Raw genomic sequence first — 17,867 nt, forward strand, 5'->3', positions numbered from 1 at the left:
ATGCACACTACTCAACCAAATGTTGGAGCTACTTGTCTTCCTCTGTAATACAACCCAAGCAGCTTTATAATATGCAGACTAGAATTCTTATTGGTTTCTAAAGGGAAGAGCAATTTGCTCTGTGCATCTTTGTTCCACAAACTGGGGTGAAGAGAATGACCACTCTCACCTACAATGTTATGATTGTCACTGTGTCATTATCACAGAAGTATAAAAAGACTCAAAAATTGTTCTGACCTCCTCCCACCCACCAAATTCTTTCAAGAGGCAATCATTTTTTGAATCCTGCTGCTCTTCAACCTCTTCATCTACTGAGTAAGGCTTCTGACCAACCTAAAAATGCACATGTTTTGAAGCTCCATATTTTGAGATACCTGGTGCCACAAATGGAGATGGCAGTGGTTCAAATATCTGGGTGAGTACATATACCTGTGATGCTTGGGAGCTCCTAACAGGCTCAGTCTCAAGAGTAAGTTGATGCACATGATACATGTAGTTTCACATTAATGACTGATAACAACCAGGCAAACCAAAAAGCTGTGTGCTGCTTCCACTACCAGTAGGGCAACCCTGGACATATGAAAGAAATTTTCTACCTCAGTGGCACTCAGATAAACATCACTACAAGATTTGTCTCTACACTCATCTGGAGTCAAGACCTCCTTTTTTCAGTTCTGGAACAGAGATGTTCATGAGTTAATTGAAAACTACATCGTGCTGCTAACTGTATCTACACAATGAAGAGACCATTTTCAGATTACAACAAACTACAGCCACAGAAGAGAACTGTTCTGGTCAATGGTGGATGAGGAAGCAGCATTAGAAACAGTTGCTAGCTAGCATCTGAAGAAGTTGCTAGCTAGCATCTGAAGAAGTGAGTTAACTCACGAAAGCTCATGCTCTAAACTTTTCTGTTAGTCTATAAGGTGCCCCAGGACCCTTCGTTGCTGCTACAGATCCAGACTAATACGGCTACCCCTCTGATAGTTGCTAGTAAGATATCTTAAAAGATTCAGAATGTTCGTCATGAAACATTCTGGACAAAAGGCCCCAACAGGAGGAGTAGAAATCCAAGCAGGGCATTTCTTATACTTACTCTGAAAATCCTCCAATGACTGATTATGTTCCACAAGCACCTTCCCACTACAGAAGACTACTTCTTACTTTTGTAATAAAATTCATGCAGTGTATATATATACACAAGTATAAGATTCACTTTGGCACAACTGGTAAACCACTGAAAACAGAAAAGACCATAACACACGAGGCTCTCCCTCTATGAGGGACTGCAACTTGACAGAAGTTACTTTTGCTTGGCAATGTTCTTCAGAAGGTCACTTTAGAAGTGCTCTCGTAACTGGTTTAAATAGATGTCCAAACACTCTCCCCAATTTTATATTCAAACACTCAATGGACTCCACTTTGCTCACTGAGCGCTATGGCTCTAAAAACAGAACAAGTAATTGCTTGGGACCTGGGTCTTAATCTGAAAAAAGCTTTTCTCTCACACAGACTGACGAACAGCAGCAATGAGGTTTCACTAAAAGGAAGTCAACTTACTGTTATAAGGTGCTTCTAGTTGTTGAAGAGTTGCCTCAAATGTCAGCTGAATCTTTGGATTGTCCAGCCAAAGCTGCAACTGTATATAATGAAAACAGCATGTATGCAAAAACAGAAAGACACACACTGAAGATACATCTTTTAAGGGTTAACTTGCAATAACTCAAAGAAGAATTTAAGCTTTTCCACTGCTGACACACAGGCAAAAAGCAAAAACTATACATAATGCAGAATCTTTGGACTGGAATGGACATCAACAGACTATCAAATCTAGACCCCTGTACTCAGGGCAGGGCCAAACTTCCTACCCAAAAAGAAATTAGTTGAAAAGTTATGGAGACTCAAAACAGAGAATCTTACAGGACACTTATTTGTAACCTTAACATGTGCATGGTGTCCAACAAATAGGTCCAACATCAGTGCCAATTTCCCTATACAGCTCTCAAAAGAATGCTTCAATTCAGAACTAGCTAATAACTATCTGTATTGATTTTGTTTGTGATTAGCTGTTCTATCTCAGAAACTTATCATAGAGACCATCAACCATAACAAGAAACAACCACCATCCAGATATTCTGGGCAAATTATTGGAGAGATAAGAAAATGTTCCCATCAATGTTCCTAATACTTAAGAACTTACTGTACGATTCCTGATGTACAGAAACACTTTCTGAGTTTGCTGTGGGCCACTGATGATGTCTGGAAAACAAGCAGCTTCTTGAGAGGTCATACGATCATGCGGAAGTCTACTTTGGAAAGCTGCACCCTCCACACCTACCAAAAAAAAAAAAAAGTGTATCTAACAAGTACTCCAAAAGCAACTGATACATTAGTAATTTTATTAAAAAGCACTGCCCTCATGGTCAAGACACATGGAATATTCACATACAGTGATGTGTCAACTGATTTTGTCTTATGCTTTCACCAGCTTATTCTGCCTATTTCTGCAAGCCAGATTTATCTCAGATAGTGCTTTGAATTACAGATAAAACTCGGCATAGAAGCATAGAATCCTAGGGCTGTAAGGGACCTCAGAAGGTCACCCCCTGAATCAGCATTGGCACAAGCACTACCACGAAAGAACACAAAATTAGAAAATAATCAACATGTATATATAAGGAGATAAAAAAGACATGAAAAGAAAACTGAACTATTTATCAGTAGGAAAAATTTTGAGATCGCTCACAAAGCTCCACAAACCTTCAGGAGATCCCTCCAAAGCCAGGAGGGCTATAACCCACAAAGAGGAGCATGTATAGTTTCCTGCCACTTGCTTCCCAACTTCCAAAGGTTCGTCTAGATTAACCAACTAAAACACTGGCTTCTTTTCCTAAATTTAGAGTAGTGGTTCCCAACCTGGGGTCCGCCAAATAGAATAAAAGAAATAAAAATGATCATAGGAAATAAGTTTTAAATAAACTGCAAAGTTACAATCACTTACCAATTTTTAAATTAAATACCTTACAGTAATGTTATTAATTGCTGTTTGAAAATCTGTGTTGTGGTTTCCTTTTTCATTTGAATGTACACAGCGGCTAGAATTGGCTTTGATGGGGGTCTGCGAACAGTTAAGGGGAGTGCTTGGGAGTCCACACTATTGAAAAGGTTGGGAACCACCGATCTAGAGAAATCCACACAGGCCCACCCTTCTAGGGGTTTTCAACTTGTTTACCATTGTGAGATGCATCCAATGCTGCCTGTATGACCCACAGCATAACAAATGGGCTGCAGCTTGGTCCACAAGCAGCCCATGGGCCACAGGTCGAGAACCACTTAGCCCAATCAACATACACACACTGTACATAGCAGTGGAGTGCCGATCCATACAAAAGACTACCATATTCTTCTCAGTGAAATAAAAGAAAGGATTTTTCCCCCCCAAATAATATTGAAAGTCTACTGCTGGACCCAAATTAGGACTGTTTCACTACATGCTAAGATGACATCCAATTAAGGTACCTGATCATTTAACATGCTTGGAACAAATGGAATCACAGGTTGCTGAAAACAGCAAGACTAATAATATCATCTAGACTGTATTCCTTCAGTTACAAAGGAACACAAAAACTAATTATACACAGGTCCCAAAAATGGATAAAAACAGATATTTCTGCATAAAAGGAAAGGACACATCTGGACTTCACTTTAAAAATGCACGCTCAAAAATTCATTGTGAGGGAAATATCAGCGATGTCAATTTTAAAATACCAAGTAACCTCGGAAGGTTAGAAATATAAAACAGAAAATAAAATTAAACTGGGGACAAAACAAGCTAGTATATCCACGGAAAACTGCCAAAACACAGACAATGAAATAAGATGGAGATAATCAATACTGATGCTGTAATTGTTCAAGTCATGGTAGAAGGCATCAAATTAGATATGACCTTGCAGGGTGTTGTGGAAACAAAATCATCTGTATAATTTTAGGCTGTAGGGCATAGGCACCATGTTACAGAATGGGGATGTTGGGTGAGGGAGGAAACTATCCTCTTTATACAGGTCTGGTGAAACTGTTCTGGACATTTTTATACCATAATGAGGAAGAGAAATTTGAAGGAGCTTAAAGATAATTATCAAGGGGTTAAAGAGAATGATTTATGAGGAAAGACTAGAAGAGCTAACCATGAAAAGCTTGACTGCATGATACCTAAGAGTGAAGACAACTAATTGAAATCATTTGCAGGATCTAAACACCATGAGGAATGTGGACCCAGGAGATTATTTAGTAATATACACTGAAGATAAAAAGTGGAAAAACTAGGTTGAATACCAAGTAGGATCTTCAGACAGCAATATCTACCGGGCTATTGAAAAGTCTGCTCTTCCAGAGGGTAGAAAATAAATTCATTGGGTAATACGTGTTCACTAGCCAGGGGGATCATCAACACTTTAGCTATTTTCAATCTCTCTAAAAATGAGAGATTCACTCTGCATGTACTTGTATACAATAAAAAGTACCTACACATACTATCAAGTTAATCAACCTGAAAATACCCATCACCCCCTGCAATACCTTTAGTGGAGCTGTCGATCAGAGATCAAGTGTCCATACCTTCAAGTAGCAGTGAGAAAAAAAAAAAGTCTTAGCTTGTGTCTATATGTACCACTTCTTCTGGAAGCTGCATGCTAATGAGGTGCAGATGTAAATTTCCTGTGCCTCATTAGCATATGGGCACATGATTCCGAGTCTGGAAGAAACTCTTCTGGACTCCAAAATACAAGTGAGGACATATGGCCTGTGGGGATCTTCCGGAAGGAAACTCTCCTTCCGGAAGAACCCCTGTGGGCCACATGTCTACCCTGTGTATTTTTTGGAGTCCAGAAGAGCTTCTTCCGGACTTTGAATCACGTGCCCATATACTAATGAGGTTTGGGAAAGTTACATCCATGTCTCATTAGCATCTTCGGGACAGCTCATTACCATGCCGCTTCCAGAAGAAGAGGCATGTGTAGACACCCTTAAAATACAGCTGTTTGAGAAACTGAACAAATGACAAATACGCTTTCTAGACAGCTTTTCAAGTTTTTACTGGAAACAAAGGGACCAGTCAAACGCTTTTTCTTCAGAGAACACCCTCCCAATGGCCTCCGAACAATTAATTCAAAATTCCAAATAAAACCTTTAGAAAGAAAGACCTTTCCACTCAATATAGCACAGTCAGCAGAGTTTGTTTCACTAGGTTTAAAGAAACAAAGTTTCTGCAGCTATAAGGAACATTAAAAAGAAAACCTTCAGCTCCACAAAAGTACTTAAAAGAGATAGTGCAAACAAGTTTTTTCCTAAGGTCATGCTAACATCTCATCAGACTATAGGCTTTAAATTAACAGATTACAGAAACAAGTTGCCTTTGATAACCTTTCATAATTAAAGACTGAGCAGAAGCCTTTACTTTCATCTTATTTATGAAATAAGATCAATACTGAAGAAATAAGACCTGGAGCTCAGAAGGGAATAGATGTAAAATAAAAATCTACAGACCCCAGCAAAATATTTTAACATGGCTCACCAACCAAAAGAACTCACAACCAAATAAACTACTAGTGAATTTTTTTTTTTTTTTCAACTGAGCAGCGTAAATTTAGATCACCTTCAGAAAAAATAAACTATTCTGTCTCGACTCTTACATAAACCGTGTTTTATGAAAAAAAAATTAACAAGGAATGGAAAAGTCTTATCCTGGAGGATTCACACATGTTCATCTTGCACAGAAAACTCTCAATCTCTTCATGATTAAGGCATTTCTCCCACCACACATTCTCCTCTCTCCTTTACAAACACAAAGATTTACTACTTCCTGGCTATAGTACCAACCATTTGTGACGATTTATGCCAACTTGCATTTTGATGTACTCCTTCACACAGGATATCCCAAAAGGATTTTTCTTACTATAACTCCATTAACACACAAAACACTCTAAGTACTCTGAAAACAAAACATTCTGCTCTCTTGACAATTTCTAGGAATTAGTATAATCCAACCAAGTGGGTAAAGCACACACAAAGTTTGATAGTGATTTGGAAACAGAGTCAAAATGTCCCATAGAGAAAAAGCACTGTGTCCCCTCTAAGTTTGAAATATTTAATAAGGTGTCTCTGTGTGCTTGTACCAAGGTCCAAAACGTATGCAAGCTACTTTATTCAGAATAGTGAGGATGAACCCCAGAGGTACCTTGAATTGTTTATTTGCTGCAAAGAGGCTTACTTCTTCAAGATCCAGAATGGGTCTTAGAACTCATATCTACTTTGATTATAACCCCATGCCTCATTTCTCAGATGGCACATGAAGATGTACATTTTGATAGCCTTCTGAAAGAACTTAAAAATAAAAAAAAAATTGATGGGGATTACAAGCTAAACGCGCATTCCTTATGTTAATACTTGGGATCAAATGTTGGCTGTAATTCATGAGCCATTCTGTGCTCTATCCTTTAAAAAATTTATGGGCTTCAAGTGTACTGGAGAAGGGCCTAGCATGCTTAAGTCTGGCACTCATGCTGCTATTCTAATGGGTAAAAGCTGGCTAAGCAAAAACTACCCTTTGCCATGTTTGGTCTCCTCTGAGCATGGAGAGGAGTGGAGGGATGGGAGATCGGCCTGAGGGATTTCACTGTAATTTTATTCTCCATTTCCTTAGTCACTACAGCCTTCAACTGCAATCAGAAGAGATCCCTCCCTTTCTCAAAAGGTGAGTAAATGTCTCCTGTACCTCTTGCTAAGGTCTGGACACCCCACACCCATGCACACTTGCAAGCATCAATCCCTCAAATTGGCGGCTCTTGCTACTAAGTGGCAAGCATCAAACGCCACCCTCACCTGATGCTTGGCCGTCTCCATACCCTCCAGAATTGTCGTCTTGAAGTCCTCCTGCTTGCCCTGTGGAAGGAAAGAGGAGAACTCAGGGACCTTACTCCATAAATTAAGATCATATTTGGATATAAAGGTCTGGCAGTTGGCGATTTAAGTATTAAACTTCACCAACTAACTAAACACATTTTCTTCTAAAGTTTATCTTGGTTATTGGAACCCTTTAAAAATCACTCGAGGGAAAAGTAGAAGCATACAGTATGTAGCATTTCAGGTGATTAAATATTGCTGATCAGCTTTATTAATAGCTGAGAGTAGAATAGTAAGATTACACATCATAGTATCAGTTTGAAGATTGATTGGATGGGTACATTGACAGTAAGGATTTGAAGCTGCAAGAATTTAATAATCTTGCCCTGAATATCCAATACTCTAACTGAAATGGGGTACAGTTAATCTTTCTGAAAAGTGGCTCTTATTTCCAAGAGAACCTCTTCCTTCTCTTTTATAAATCCTTCCTTGAAGCTTGAATCAGGCCAACAATATTGGCTTCAATGCTCTCAGTGAACCTACAATCTATTAGAACACTAATACAACTCAAAAAATCACAGAAGTATAGGGTTGAAGAGATTTCCGGAGGTCATAAAGTCCAAACCCCCTGCTGAAAGCAGGGCATGTCAGACTGTTGACCCACAGAGCACTGATATGGACATCCACACACGCAGGCACACTGCAAAGTATTATGTACTTTGAATTTTCACTATATGCAGAGCTGGGCATGTAAGGAAATGCAAAGCACCCAGCAGAAATATTTAAAGAGCCCTCAAAGTTATCTCACCTTACATAAAAGTCCTGGTGAGTATTCCTGCCTGAACAAAAATACTAACTGGAAACAGTAATTTTAAGAACAGGATAAGTGTGTGATGCCTATGAGAGCAAGTCTTTGTAGGCCCCATTCTCATGCATCACTAACCTCTACTGGAAGAACTAACTCAGTTTTACTCATAGAAGATAGGCTTCTACAATCAGATGGTTCTGTCTATACATCACCTCAGCTCCAGAGAGTAAGAAGTAGTGGAATGATTTGAAGACATCTAAGCACCATTAGTAGTCTATATCTATGCTGAGGTGCCTTCAAAGCAGAATGCTTGAAGGCAATGTCCCAACACCCTCAAGTCGGAATAAATCTCCTGTGCTCAATAGAAAAAACTTCAGAACTCCCAGTGTCTAAAACAACAGTAGCCACTTTCAGGCCATGGTGGCTCAAAGTGGTATCTTCAAGCAGATCATCGTTCTAGTCCTCCTGAGGTATAGAAAACTTGTTAAGATTGCTTGTTGGGCTTGGGGAAAACTTTTGCAGCACTTAAGATACAGTTTGAAGAAGTTCTTAGGGAGAGTCATAGAATCATAGAGCTGGAAGGGATCTCAGGAGGTCATTGAATCCAGCCCCCTGCCTAAAGCAGGCGCACACCTAACTGAGAATCTGACATCCTAACTCACCATCCAAGTTTAACAATTTACCTCCTGCTCCAAATCTAACCCTTGGCAGAATGGTATGATGAATCAGATATCTACATCCTGTCATATGTTGAAAATACACTATGAGCTATAGAAAATTTAACTATAAAATTTGTTTATAATACTAAACGTTATGTCTACATATAAAATAAAAATTGATAATAGCAAACAAGAAGGGAAATCTGAACAACTATAAAGAATGTCCCAGAAGTTACAACAGAAAACTCTTCATTTAAAGGGCTAATGGGGGGGAAGGGGTGTCCATTAATGCGAAAAGTCCGTTAATGTGTAGAACTGGAGGCACCATGAACTAGGGAGCGCACTGTCTGAGACCTGGGAGGAACGCAGCAGACTCGGAGAGAGAGCTTGGCAGTGGGCTCTTTGCACTGTTTACAAAGTGAAGCCACTAGCTGTTCATCACCCACCCAAGGCTGGGCACTCCTGGCAGCTCCTCTGGCCCTGGCAGCCCCAGCCACTGCAGTGGCCCTGGTGGCTCCTCTGGCCCCAGCATCTCTGGCAGACGCAGCCACTGAGGGGGCCCTGGTGGCTCTGGCAGCCTCAGTTGTTGCAGTGGTCCCAGCAGCACCTCTGCCCCAGACACAGCAGTGGCCCCAACAGCTCCAGCAGCCTTAATTGTTGCAGTTGCCCCAGCGGCTCCTCCGTCCCAGGTAGCCCCAGCCACTGTGGTGGCCCCGGTGGCTCCAGCAGCCTCAATTGCTGCAGTGGCCCTGCCGGCTCCTCTGTCTCCAGCAGCCCCAGATGCTACAATGGCCCCAGCAAGTTGCCAGCTGTTTTTTTTTTTTGGGGCGGGGGCGGGTGAAGCTTAAATTTATTGAAATACAGCTCAGGTTTTAAAATACATTTTTGAGAAAAAGGAGGTAGATCTAATGTAAAGAAAAGAAACGCTAAGCTTTCACACAGGGAAGAACATGGAGCGACAAACTGAAACAGATGCAATATTCGTCAATGTCACGTGGTTCCAGCAGAACAAAATATGTGTACAGCAAAATATTCAGGAGCCTCTGCCATTCGAGGTGGGTAAAGCACATTATTCTGAAAAGCAGTAAGGGAGAAAAAGGTAGGTAAGAAGAATCAATTTTACTTGGCTCTCGTACACAAAACAGAAACAATACAAAAGTACTAGTCATCCACAGTATTAAAACAACAGAAGTGGGAAAGCTACACAGATGACTAAAATTTTGTGCTCAGTTTAAATGTAAGAAAGAAAGGAGACAAATCAGAGCTCTGTCATTATGGACAAGAGACCGTACGTCACTATGGAGCAAATTCAATCTTGTTCTCTCTTGGCAAGCAGCAGCTATAAACATCACCTATCACAAACTAAACAGGCTGACAGGAATAGACAAATGTGGCCTGAGTGAATAGAGAAGCCACAGAAAGTGGGGCAAAAAGAATAAAACTCCAAGTTAAGAAAGATAAGGATGAAAAACTCAAAGGAGAAGAAAAATTGGAAAGTTCCTTAATTGAAAAGGAATATAATGGTATCCAAGAACTCATGCAGAATCACAGAATACTAGGACTGAAAGGGACCTCGAGAGGTCACCAAGTCCAGCCCCCCCACCCCCAGCCCTCATGGCAGGACCAAGTACTGTCTAGACCATCCCCAACACACATTTATCTAACCTGTTCTTAAATATCTCCAGTGATGGAGATGCCACAACCTCCCTAGGCAGTTTATTCCAGTGTTTGACCACCCTGACAGTTAGGAACTTTTTCCTAATGTCCAATGTAAACCTCTCTTGCTGCAATTTAAGCCCACTGCTTCTTGTTCTATTCTCAGAGGCCAAGAAGAACAAGTTTTCTCCCACCTCCTTATGACACCCTTTTAGGTACCAGAAAATCGCTAACACGTTCCCCCTCAATCTTCTCTTTTCCAAACTAAACAAGCCCAATTCTTTCAGGTCTTCCTTCATATGTCATGCTCTCTAGACTTTTGATCATGTTTGTTGCTCTTTTTTGGACCCTCTCTAATTTCTCCACATCTTTTTTGAACTGCGGTGCCCAGAACTGGACACAGTACTCCAGCTGAGGCCTAACCAGCGCAGAGTAGAGCAGAAGAATGACTTCTCGTGTCTTGTTCACAACACACCTGTTAATGTATCCCAGAATCATGTTTGCTTTTTTTGACCCCCAACATCATCACCCTGTTGACTCATATTTAGCATGTGCTCCACTATAACCCTTAGATCCCTTTCTGCTATACTCCCTTCCTAAGTGGAGCACTTTGCATTTGTCTTTATTAAACTTCATCCTGTTTACCTCAGACCATTTCTCCAATTTGTTCAGATCATGTTGAACTATGACCCTATCCTCAAAAGCAGCTGCAACCCCTCCTAGCTTGGTATCATCTGCAAACTTAGTAAGCATACTTTTTATGCAAAGATCTAAATTGTTGACAAAGACATTGAACAGAACTGGTCCCAAAACAGACCCCTGGGGAACCCCATTTGTTATACCTTTCCAGCAGGATTGAGAACCATTAATAACTACTCTCTGAGTACAGTTATCCAGCCAGTTCTGCACCCACCTTATAGTAGCCCCATCTAAGTTGTATTTGCCTAGTTTATTGATAAGAATATCACACGAGACCATAACAAATGCCTTACTAAACTAAATAGCCAGCCCTTCTCCCTTAACCACAAGGCTCGTTATCCTATCAAAGAAAGCTATCAAATTAGTTTGACATTATTTGTTCTTTCCAAATCCATGCTGGCTATTCCCTATCACCTTACCACCTTCCAAGTGTTTGCAGATGATTTCCTTAATTACTTGTTCCATTATCTTTCCTGGCACAGAAGTTAAACTGATTGGTCTGTAGATGGACACTATATTTGCCCTTTTCCAGTCTTCTGGAACCTCTCCTCTCTCCCAAGATTTTCCAAAGACAATAGCAAAAGGCTCAGATACCTCATCATCAGCTCTTTGAGTATTCTAGGATGAATTTCATCAGGCCCTGGCGAGCTGCAGACATCTAACTTTTTTAAGTGATTTTTAACCTTTTTTTTTTTTTTTTTAATTAAATTTTATCGTCTAAATCTACCCCTTTCCCACTAGCATTCACCTTGTTAGGCATTCCTTCTTCAGACTTCTCAGTGAACACCGAAACAAAGAAGTCATTAAGCATCTCTGACATTTCCAGGTTTCACGTTATTGCTTCTCCCTCCTCACTGAGCAATGGGCCTACACTGTCCTTGGTCTTCCACTTGCTTCTAATGTATTTGTAATTTAAACAGACATAATTAGATTGTTAATAGAAAAATTTGTAAACCCCCACCCCCCCCCTTTTTTTTTTTTTTTTTTTTTTACAATTATGCTGGTTGCCCTATCTTGGAGAAAACTGAAATTATTCTTCTAGTACAATATTTTAAGTTACTTTACTAATTAAATATCATTCTGAAAACTGTTTAATAATACTGATGGTCTTTTTTTCCCCCACAGTTTGCAATTTCAGAATGCTCTACTGGTCTACTAGCTAGGCAAAACATCTGAAAACCAGCACCCCATCACATCCTAAACAAAATGGAGAGTTATACTACCTCCTAAGCTGTGTTAGCACAGATAGTAGGACACTGTTGCTTGGCTTTACTATCTCTTAAGACATCTAAGCAAACAAATAGCTAGGTTGCAAAATGGTTTTCATTTAATGAAAACCAAATGAACATTAAACTTGCAAAAATCTACGTTTTTAAGATATATACACAATGTTCTTACAGTAAAATCAACTTGTCCATTTCAAACTTAGTCCTCTTTTCTTGGTTATGTATACCAATTAAAGTTTGTTTATAATACTAAGTATAATAAAACATAGGTCATGCAACGTGGCCAAGCTGATAGTGAGACAAACTCGATTCTGCATTTTCTGATTTTTTTTTTTTTTTAAATTTCAGATGTGCAATGTTTACCTACTCTTACTGTACTTTCTGTTTTTATATAATAAAAAGCTTAAGGAAATTAAATGTTCCCAAATAAGCTTTAAATTTCACGCATCATTGAAGAGAACGGGACCAGATACACTTTATCAAATGAGTAAACCTGCATTAGAAAAAAAGCTGTCAGTGGAATGTAAAGCACGGTTCCTCAGTTTGCTGCTAGTACTGTTTAGATAAAGTTTTCATTAAGTCTACACTCTCAGCACAGCAGGAAGTGGTCTCATTTTTTACATCTACTGTATCCTAGCAACTAAAAAGGCGAAGACTAACACTGTGTAGCAAAATGCATAAATAGATCCATTCTACAAATATAAAAATAAAAAGGCTAGAGATTGGCTATGGGAAGAATCTCATCTAGTTACAGTCTTTTTTCTTCAGTCTCGGCATGTATCAATATTTTTCACATATTCTGGGACAGCCAATGAAAATAGGACAAAACAGCCAGAACATAGCAAGTTTTAAAAACAAGACACAAAGAATGCTACACCTATGCTAAATGTTACTGGTGACAACATTAATGCAGGGGTGGGGAACCCCTGCCCTGAGGTCTGGATCCAGCCCGAGGCTCCCCTCCTCAGCACCGGCCTACAGTTGGGGAAATTCAGCCCATGGGCTCTGCTCCTCCTGCCCTTTCCTTGCTGGAGAAATGGCAGCATAGTGCTGCCTGAAGAAATACTTCCCTTGATGCTCAGATTGCCTGGAGCTTTTCTCTGTGCTGCCATTCCCCCAGCTGCAGGAGGGTACCCATAGCCCAGACGCCTCCTATCCCCAGCCAGATCCTACTCCCTCCCTCCTAAACAGACCACCCCACTCTGCTCCTGCATTCTCCGTCCTGCCCAGAGCCCTCCTCCCCAGCACACTCCTGCATCCTGCCACCCAGATGCCAAATGCCCATCCTCAGCCCACTCCTGCACCCTCCCATTCACACACCAAATGCCCACCCACAGTCAGCTCCCACACCCTTCTTCCCACACAGATGCCAAACACTCACCTCAGCCTGCTCCTGCATTCTCCATCCTGACGAGATCCCATGCCTGCACCCCAGCATCGCCCTTTCAAATGCTGAAACCCCTGCCCCATTTTCACTCCCATCCCAGGCTGCCACAAAAGTTAATATGGTTGGGAGGAAGCCCTAAACCTCTGTCTCCCCTGGTGCTGGAGTGTGAGGGGCATGGTGTCTCAGTTAAGGGTCACATCAGTGAGGGTTTTGTGGTGGGTTTGTTTTTTTTTTTGGTGCCTCTCACTTGTACATGGCCCCCAACTGATTCTTCTGTGGATCAATGGCCACCGACACAAAAGAGGTTCTCCACCCCAACTGTTATATATGTGTAATTATGTGCCACAGTGAAAAGCTGATTGCTTCAGTGCTGCCATCTGAAGGTACACATCTCAGTGAAAGCCTCTATGACAGCAGGGAGGCAAAAGGAAAGACTCAGCAGCAGCTAAAAATAACAGCGTAGCCCCAGATGTATGGTTTGGATACATAGAAAGCAAGCAGGACATGGTAGGTACTCCCACACTTCCAGCATTTCTTTATTTGCCTAAGCCATGCCTCACTGGCTATACTACCAGCATATCTATACTAGAAGGGAAAGGGGCTATGCAGGTATGTACTCTATGGCTATGTCTAGGCTACAGGGATTTGTCAGCACAAGATTGTGTTGGAAGATATCTTGAGACAATGCTTCCGTCAACAGAAGATGGCCAGATTGCAAGGTGGATCAAAAGAGTGATACACTCTGTCAGCAGAACAAAAGACTAGCATGGCTTCCTCTCTGTTATCAGTCAGCAGAGCGCATCCGGACTGCCCAGTTGCTCTACCAGCAAAACGACCATCCAGAACTACAGAAGACAGGGTTGCAGGTCACCAGTTCCTTCCAGGAGCCCCGGTGAGATATGCCCTTAAAGGGACAAACCCCAACACCCGTTTCCTGACTCTGCTACAAGCATGCCCACCTCCTCGAGGAACAGCACAGCTAGAGCAGGGTTTCGCCTCTTTGTGAGCAACACAGCTGATTCCAGGAAGCCATGCTGATGGAGCTGACCCTGGGCTTGCTCTGGCCCCACACAGTGCTGCAGCAGCTTCTGAAACTCCTGATAGCCGTTGTCCTCTTCCTCACAGAAGGCAAGTCCAAGGCTACCAGTGAGGACCTCACCATGGCTGCAGGACAATCACACCTGCACCACCATATTCAGGATTCACCACCATGAGGTTTCCAAACTGCGTCAGGGCCATTGATGGGATTCGCATCCTGATACATGCTTGGGAGCGTACTATAGTCAAGTACATAAACTGCAAAGGCTACTTTTCAGTGGTGCTGCAGACCTTGGTTGACCACTGTGGACAGTTCACAGATATTTACAATGAGTGGCTGGAATGGGAACATGACACCTATGTGTTCTACAACTCACCATATGCCAGAGGCTTGAGGCAGGCACATTCGTCCCTTGCTGTCAGCTGGTGGTTGGGGATGTTCAGATGCCACTCTGCATCGTCAGGGATATGGCCTACCCCCTCATTCTCTGGCCCTTGAAACTTTACACTGGCCAGCCAGACCCCAGCCAGAAACAGTTCAACACTTGCCTCAACATGGCCAGGATGCAGGATGAGTGTATCTTTGGCCACCTCAAAGCATGCTTCAGGTGTCTGCTCACCTGCCTGGATGTGGGGGAGCGCAACATCTACCAAGTTGTGGTGGTGTGTTGTGTCCTAGGCAACACTGTGAAGGGGAACAGGGGGAACCTTCCTCCCAGGGTGGGGGGTGGACACCAGTCACAGAGGCTGTGCATATAAGCAGTTGGGCACAGCTGTCATTCACCAGGCCCATCTGGACAGGGTGAAGATCTGTGAGGCCCTGAGAGACAGCTTCTCCCACAGCCCCCAGTAACCCTCCCCATGGCAACCTCGTCAGGGGCCTTAGGCCCACAGCCCTACCCCACCCCTACCATGACGCCTTGAAACCTTGAATCTAGACACAGCCTATATGCCAACAAAGGAAACAAACATGCAGTGTAGATGTACTTAGCTACCTAAATACAGTGCCAGCATCTCAGAAGAGCATTTAAAACATTTATCTGTCCATGGCTCTACAGCAAACCACCAGTTCTCAATATTTTTCTTGTTCTTGTGATATACTACTTAGGGTATGATGTTTTGGTTGTGCAAGAACTACACTCAAGGGTCATGCTTAGATATACATAGTTACCTAGTGGCATCTTGTAAAGTACACATGAAATGTGTTAGATTTTGTACTGAAATGATGATTACACCCATTCAATAGTATCCTAACAGGTATGTACTTAACAGACTTGCTTAATTATATACATTAAAATGACAGTTTTGGCAGAGATTGGCTACAAAATGAAGTAAAAGGAAGTGGGCATATATTTTTATTGGTGAAAAGCTCTGTACGCACTCAAATGCTCATCTCTCTAATGGAAATTGGTCCAATAAAAAGGTATTATCCTCCCACTTTGTCTCTCTAAGAAACTGGGACCAACTTAGCTACAATAGCATTGCATACAAAAAGATCTGTAACATTTTAACTTTTACACTCTTACAAAAATTCTTTTCCTTCCATATCAAGACGGTGGCACATTCCTATTGCCTGAATAGAGATGGAGAGTTCAGGTTCTACTAAGCATCAGCCAGGTCACACACAAAGTAGAGTTTAACAGTTACTGAAGCTTTGGATGATATTCCTCACCAAACTAATATCAAGTTGACAAAGGTTTATTTGCAACTTCAACGGTGTGCATGCTTAGTCATGATCTTTTGTGAGAAGCAGATTATGTGCAGCATGTAAGGAAAAACCAAGAATTCTCTCTATCAACAAATAATTGACAAGCCTGCAACTGTTTCACAGACAATGGCTGATATATAAAGCCAGAAGCCACTGCAAGTTAAAGCCTCACTCCTGAAGCTGGAATTTTAAAAAGGATTACTTAATACTTATGGGAGAATCAACAATACAAGGGTAAGTATTTTTAGGGTAAACTTGGAGGCACAGAACATGGGCTGAGTTGCACTTGTACTCTAACTACCCATAAATCCCTTACAGATGCTTTCATCTGAGAAACTAGGAAATGACACAGGGCACAGAAAGCAGCAACACATTTTCAAAGTTTGAGAGCCCTTGCACTCCCACTGCCTTTCCTTAAAGTGACCTTCCACCTTATCAAAAGGCAGGGAATAACTTAGCAAATGGTATCTGGCCAGAAATGTACAAATAGAACCCTATGCATTTGCAGTTTAAAGTATCAAGGGACCATTACCATCAATTAATACAGGGATTCTCAAACTTGATTGCAATGGGCCCCCCCTTCCAAGAACAAGTTACTACATTACTCCAGGAGCCTACCTGACTCCTGCCACCCCAGGCAGGAGGGCCACAGACCGAGCTAGCAGAGCTGAAGCTGAAGCCAGAACCACACTGCCCTGGGCAGAAGGACCAGACTCAAAGCCCATAGGCTTCAGCCCCAGGTTGGGGGGCTGTAACATGAGCCCTTCCATCCAGGTTTGAAGACTGGCTCCAGGCAGTGGAGCTTGGGCTTCAGCTTTGGCTCTGGACAGTAGGGCTTGGCCTTTGGCCTCGAGTAGCATAGCCTGGGCTCAGACATGGGCCCCAGCAAGTCTAACACCAGCCCTGGTTACCCCCATTAAAACTGGGTTATGTCCCACAGCTTGAGACGTGCAGAACTAGTTTAACCTTCTGAACAGCACACCACCACAGAATTCACTCAATAATTCTGGTCATCTTTCCCCATAGAAATACAAACTACAAATATTTCCACATGAGCACATATGCCAGCCTAGGAGACAGCTTTTTCAACAAGGATTTGCTTATCCAAACTAGCATTTAAAGACAGGAAATTCAGTGCTAAAAATTTGTCCCAGTTTGTATGCAAACTGCTCTGATGCATTTGTCTAGCCTCTTTTCATACACAGACTAGCAAAAAAGTTTAACAGAACTGACATCTTGTTCCATACGAGATCTAAACTGAACCCTGTCGTCATGATGCTACACCTGAATGACCATTAGCTGCTACAACTGAAATGGTGCAAGTGTTATACTGTTAGTGGTGGTTGTCCACTCACCAGATGGCTCTTCTGGCTCGCTCTCATTCTCTTCTTCTGGGGGAGCTGGTGGTGGTGGTGGTGGCAGCTTTTTCTCTTTCTCAGCTTTAGCATTTCTCTCCTCCTCAGAGTAATATTCATCTTCAGAGAGGTTTGCCAGACTCTCATCCATCTCCCTATACTCCACCTGCAAATAGCATAATCACATGGTAATCAACATTTAACGAGACAATGTTACTATCAAAGCAAGTGACAGAAACATTAAGAAACCACCCATGAAAATTCAGTTTAAAGTGGTGATCGTTTTAATATTACATGGGGCAAGCAAATAGTTTTGAAATATAAATTTACCAGCTTGGGAGAGAGTTACAGCATAACCACAGCAAAATTTCATACCTACTTTTACAGAACTGTGATTGTGACTCCTTGACAAAACCTCCTGGAAGACCCCCAGA

At 41.8% G+C, this 17,867-nt stretch overlaps 1 protein-coding gene across 2 annotated transcripts in view; it reads right to left on the minus strand.

The window, feature by feature from the left end:
* KDM1A (lysine demethylase 1A) overlaps positions 1-17,867 on the minus strand; it is a 206,653-nt gene that overhangs the window by 135,909 nt on the left and 52,877 nt on the right. Inside the window, exons 2-5 of one of the 2 annotated variants that reach the window (XM_074976101.1) lie at positions 17,434-17,599; positions 6,877-6,936; positions 2,201-2,334; positions 1,561-1,639 (exon numbers count right to left, since the gene is read on the minus strand). In XM_074976101.1, the coding sequence (XP_074832202.1) occupies positions 1,561-1,639; positions 2,201-2,334; positions 6,877-6,936; positions 17,434-17,599 (439 nt within the window). The remainder of the gene's footprint in view (positions 1-1,560; positions 1,640-2,200; positions 2,335-6,876; positions 6,937-17,433; positions 17,600-17,867) is intronic. The other variant, XM_074976102.1, reaches the window with a different exon arrangement.

This window comes from Carettochelys insculpta, chromosome 24, assembly GCF_033958435.1.
Source record: "Carettochelys insculpta isolate YL-2023 chromosome 24, ASM3395843v1, whole genome shotgun sequence".
NCBI classification, from domain to species: domain Eukaryota; kingdom Metazoa; phylum Chordata; order Testudines; family Carettochelyidae; genus Carettochelys; species Carettochelys insculpta.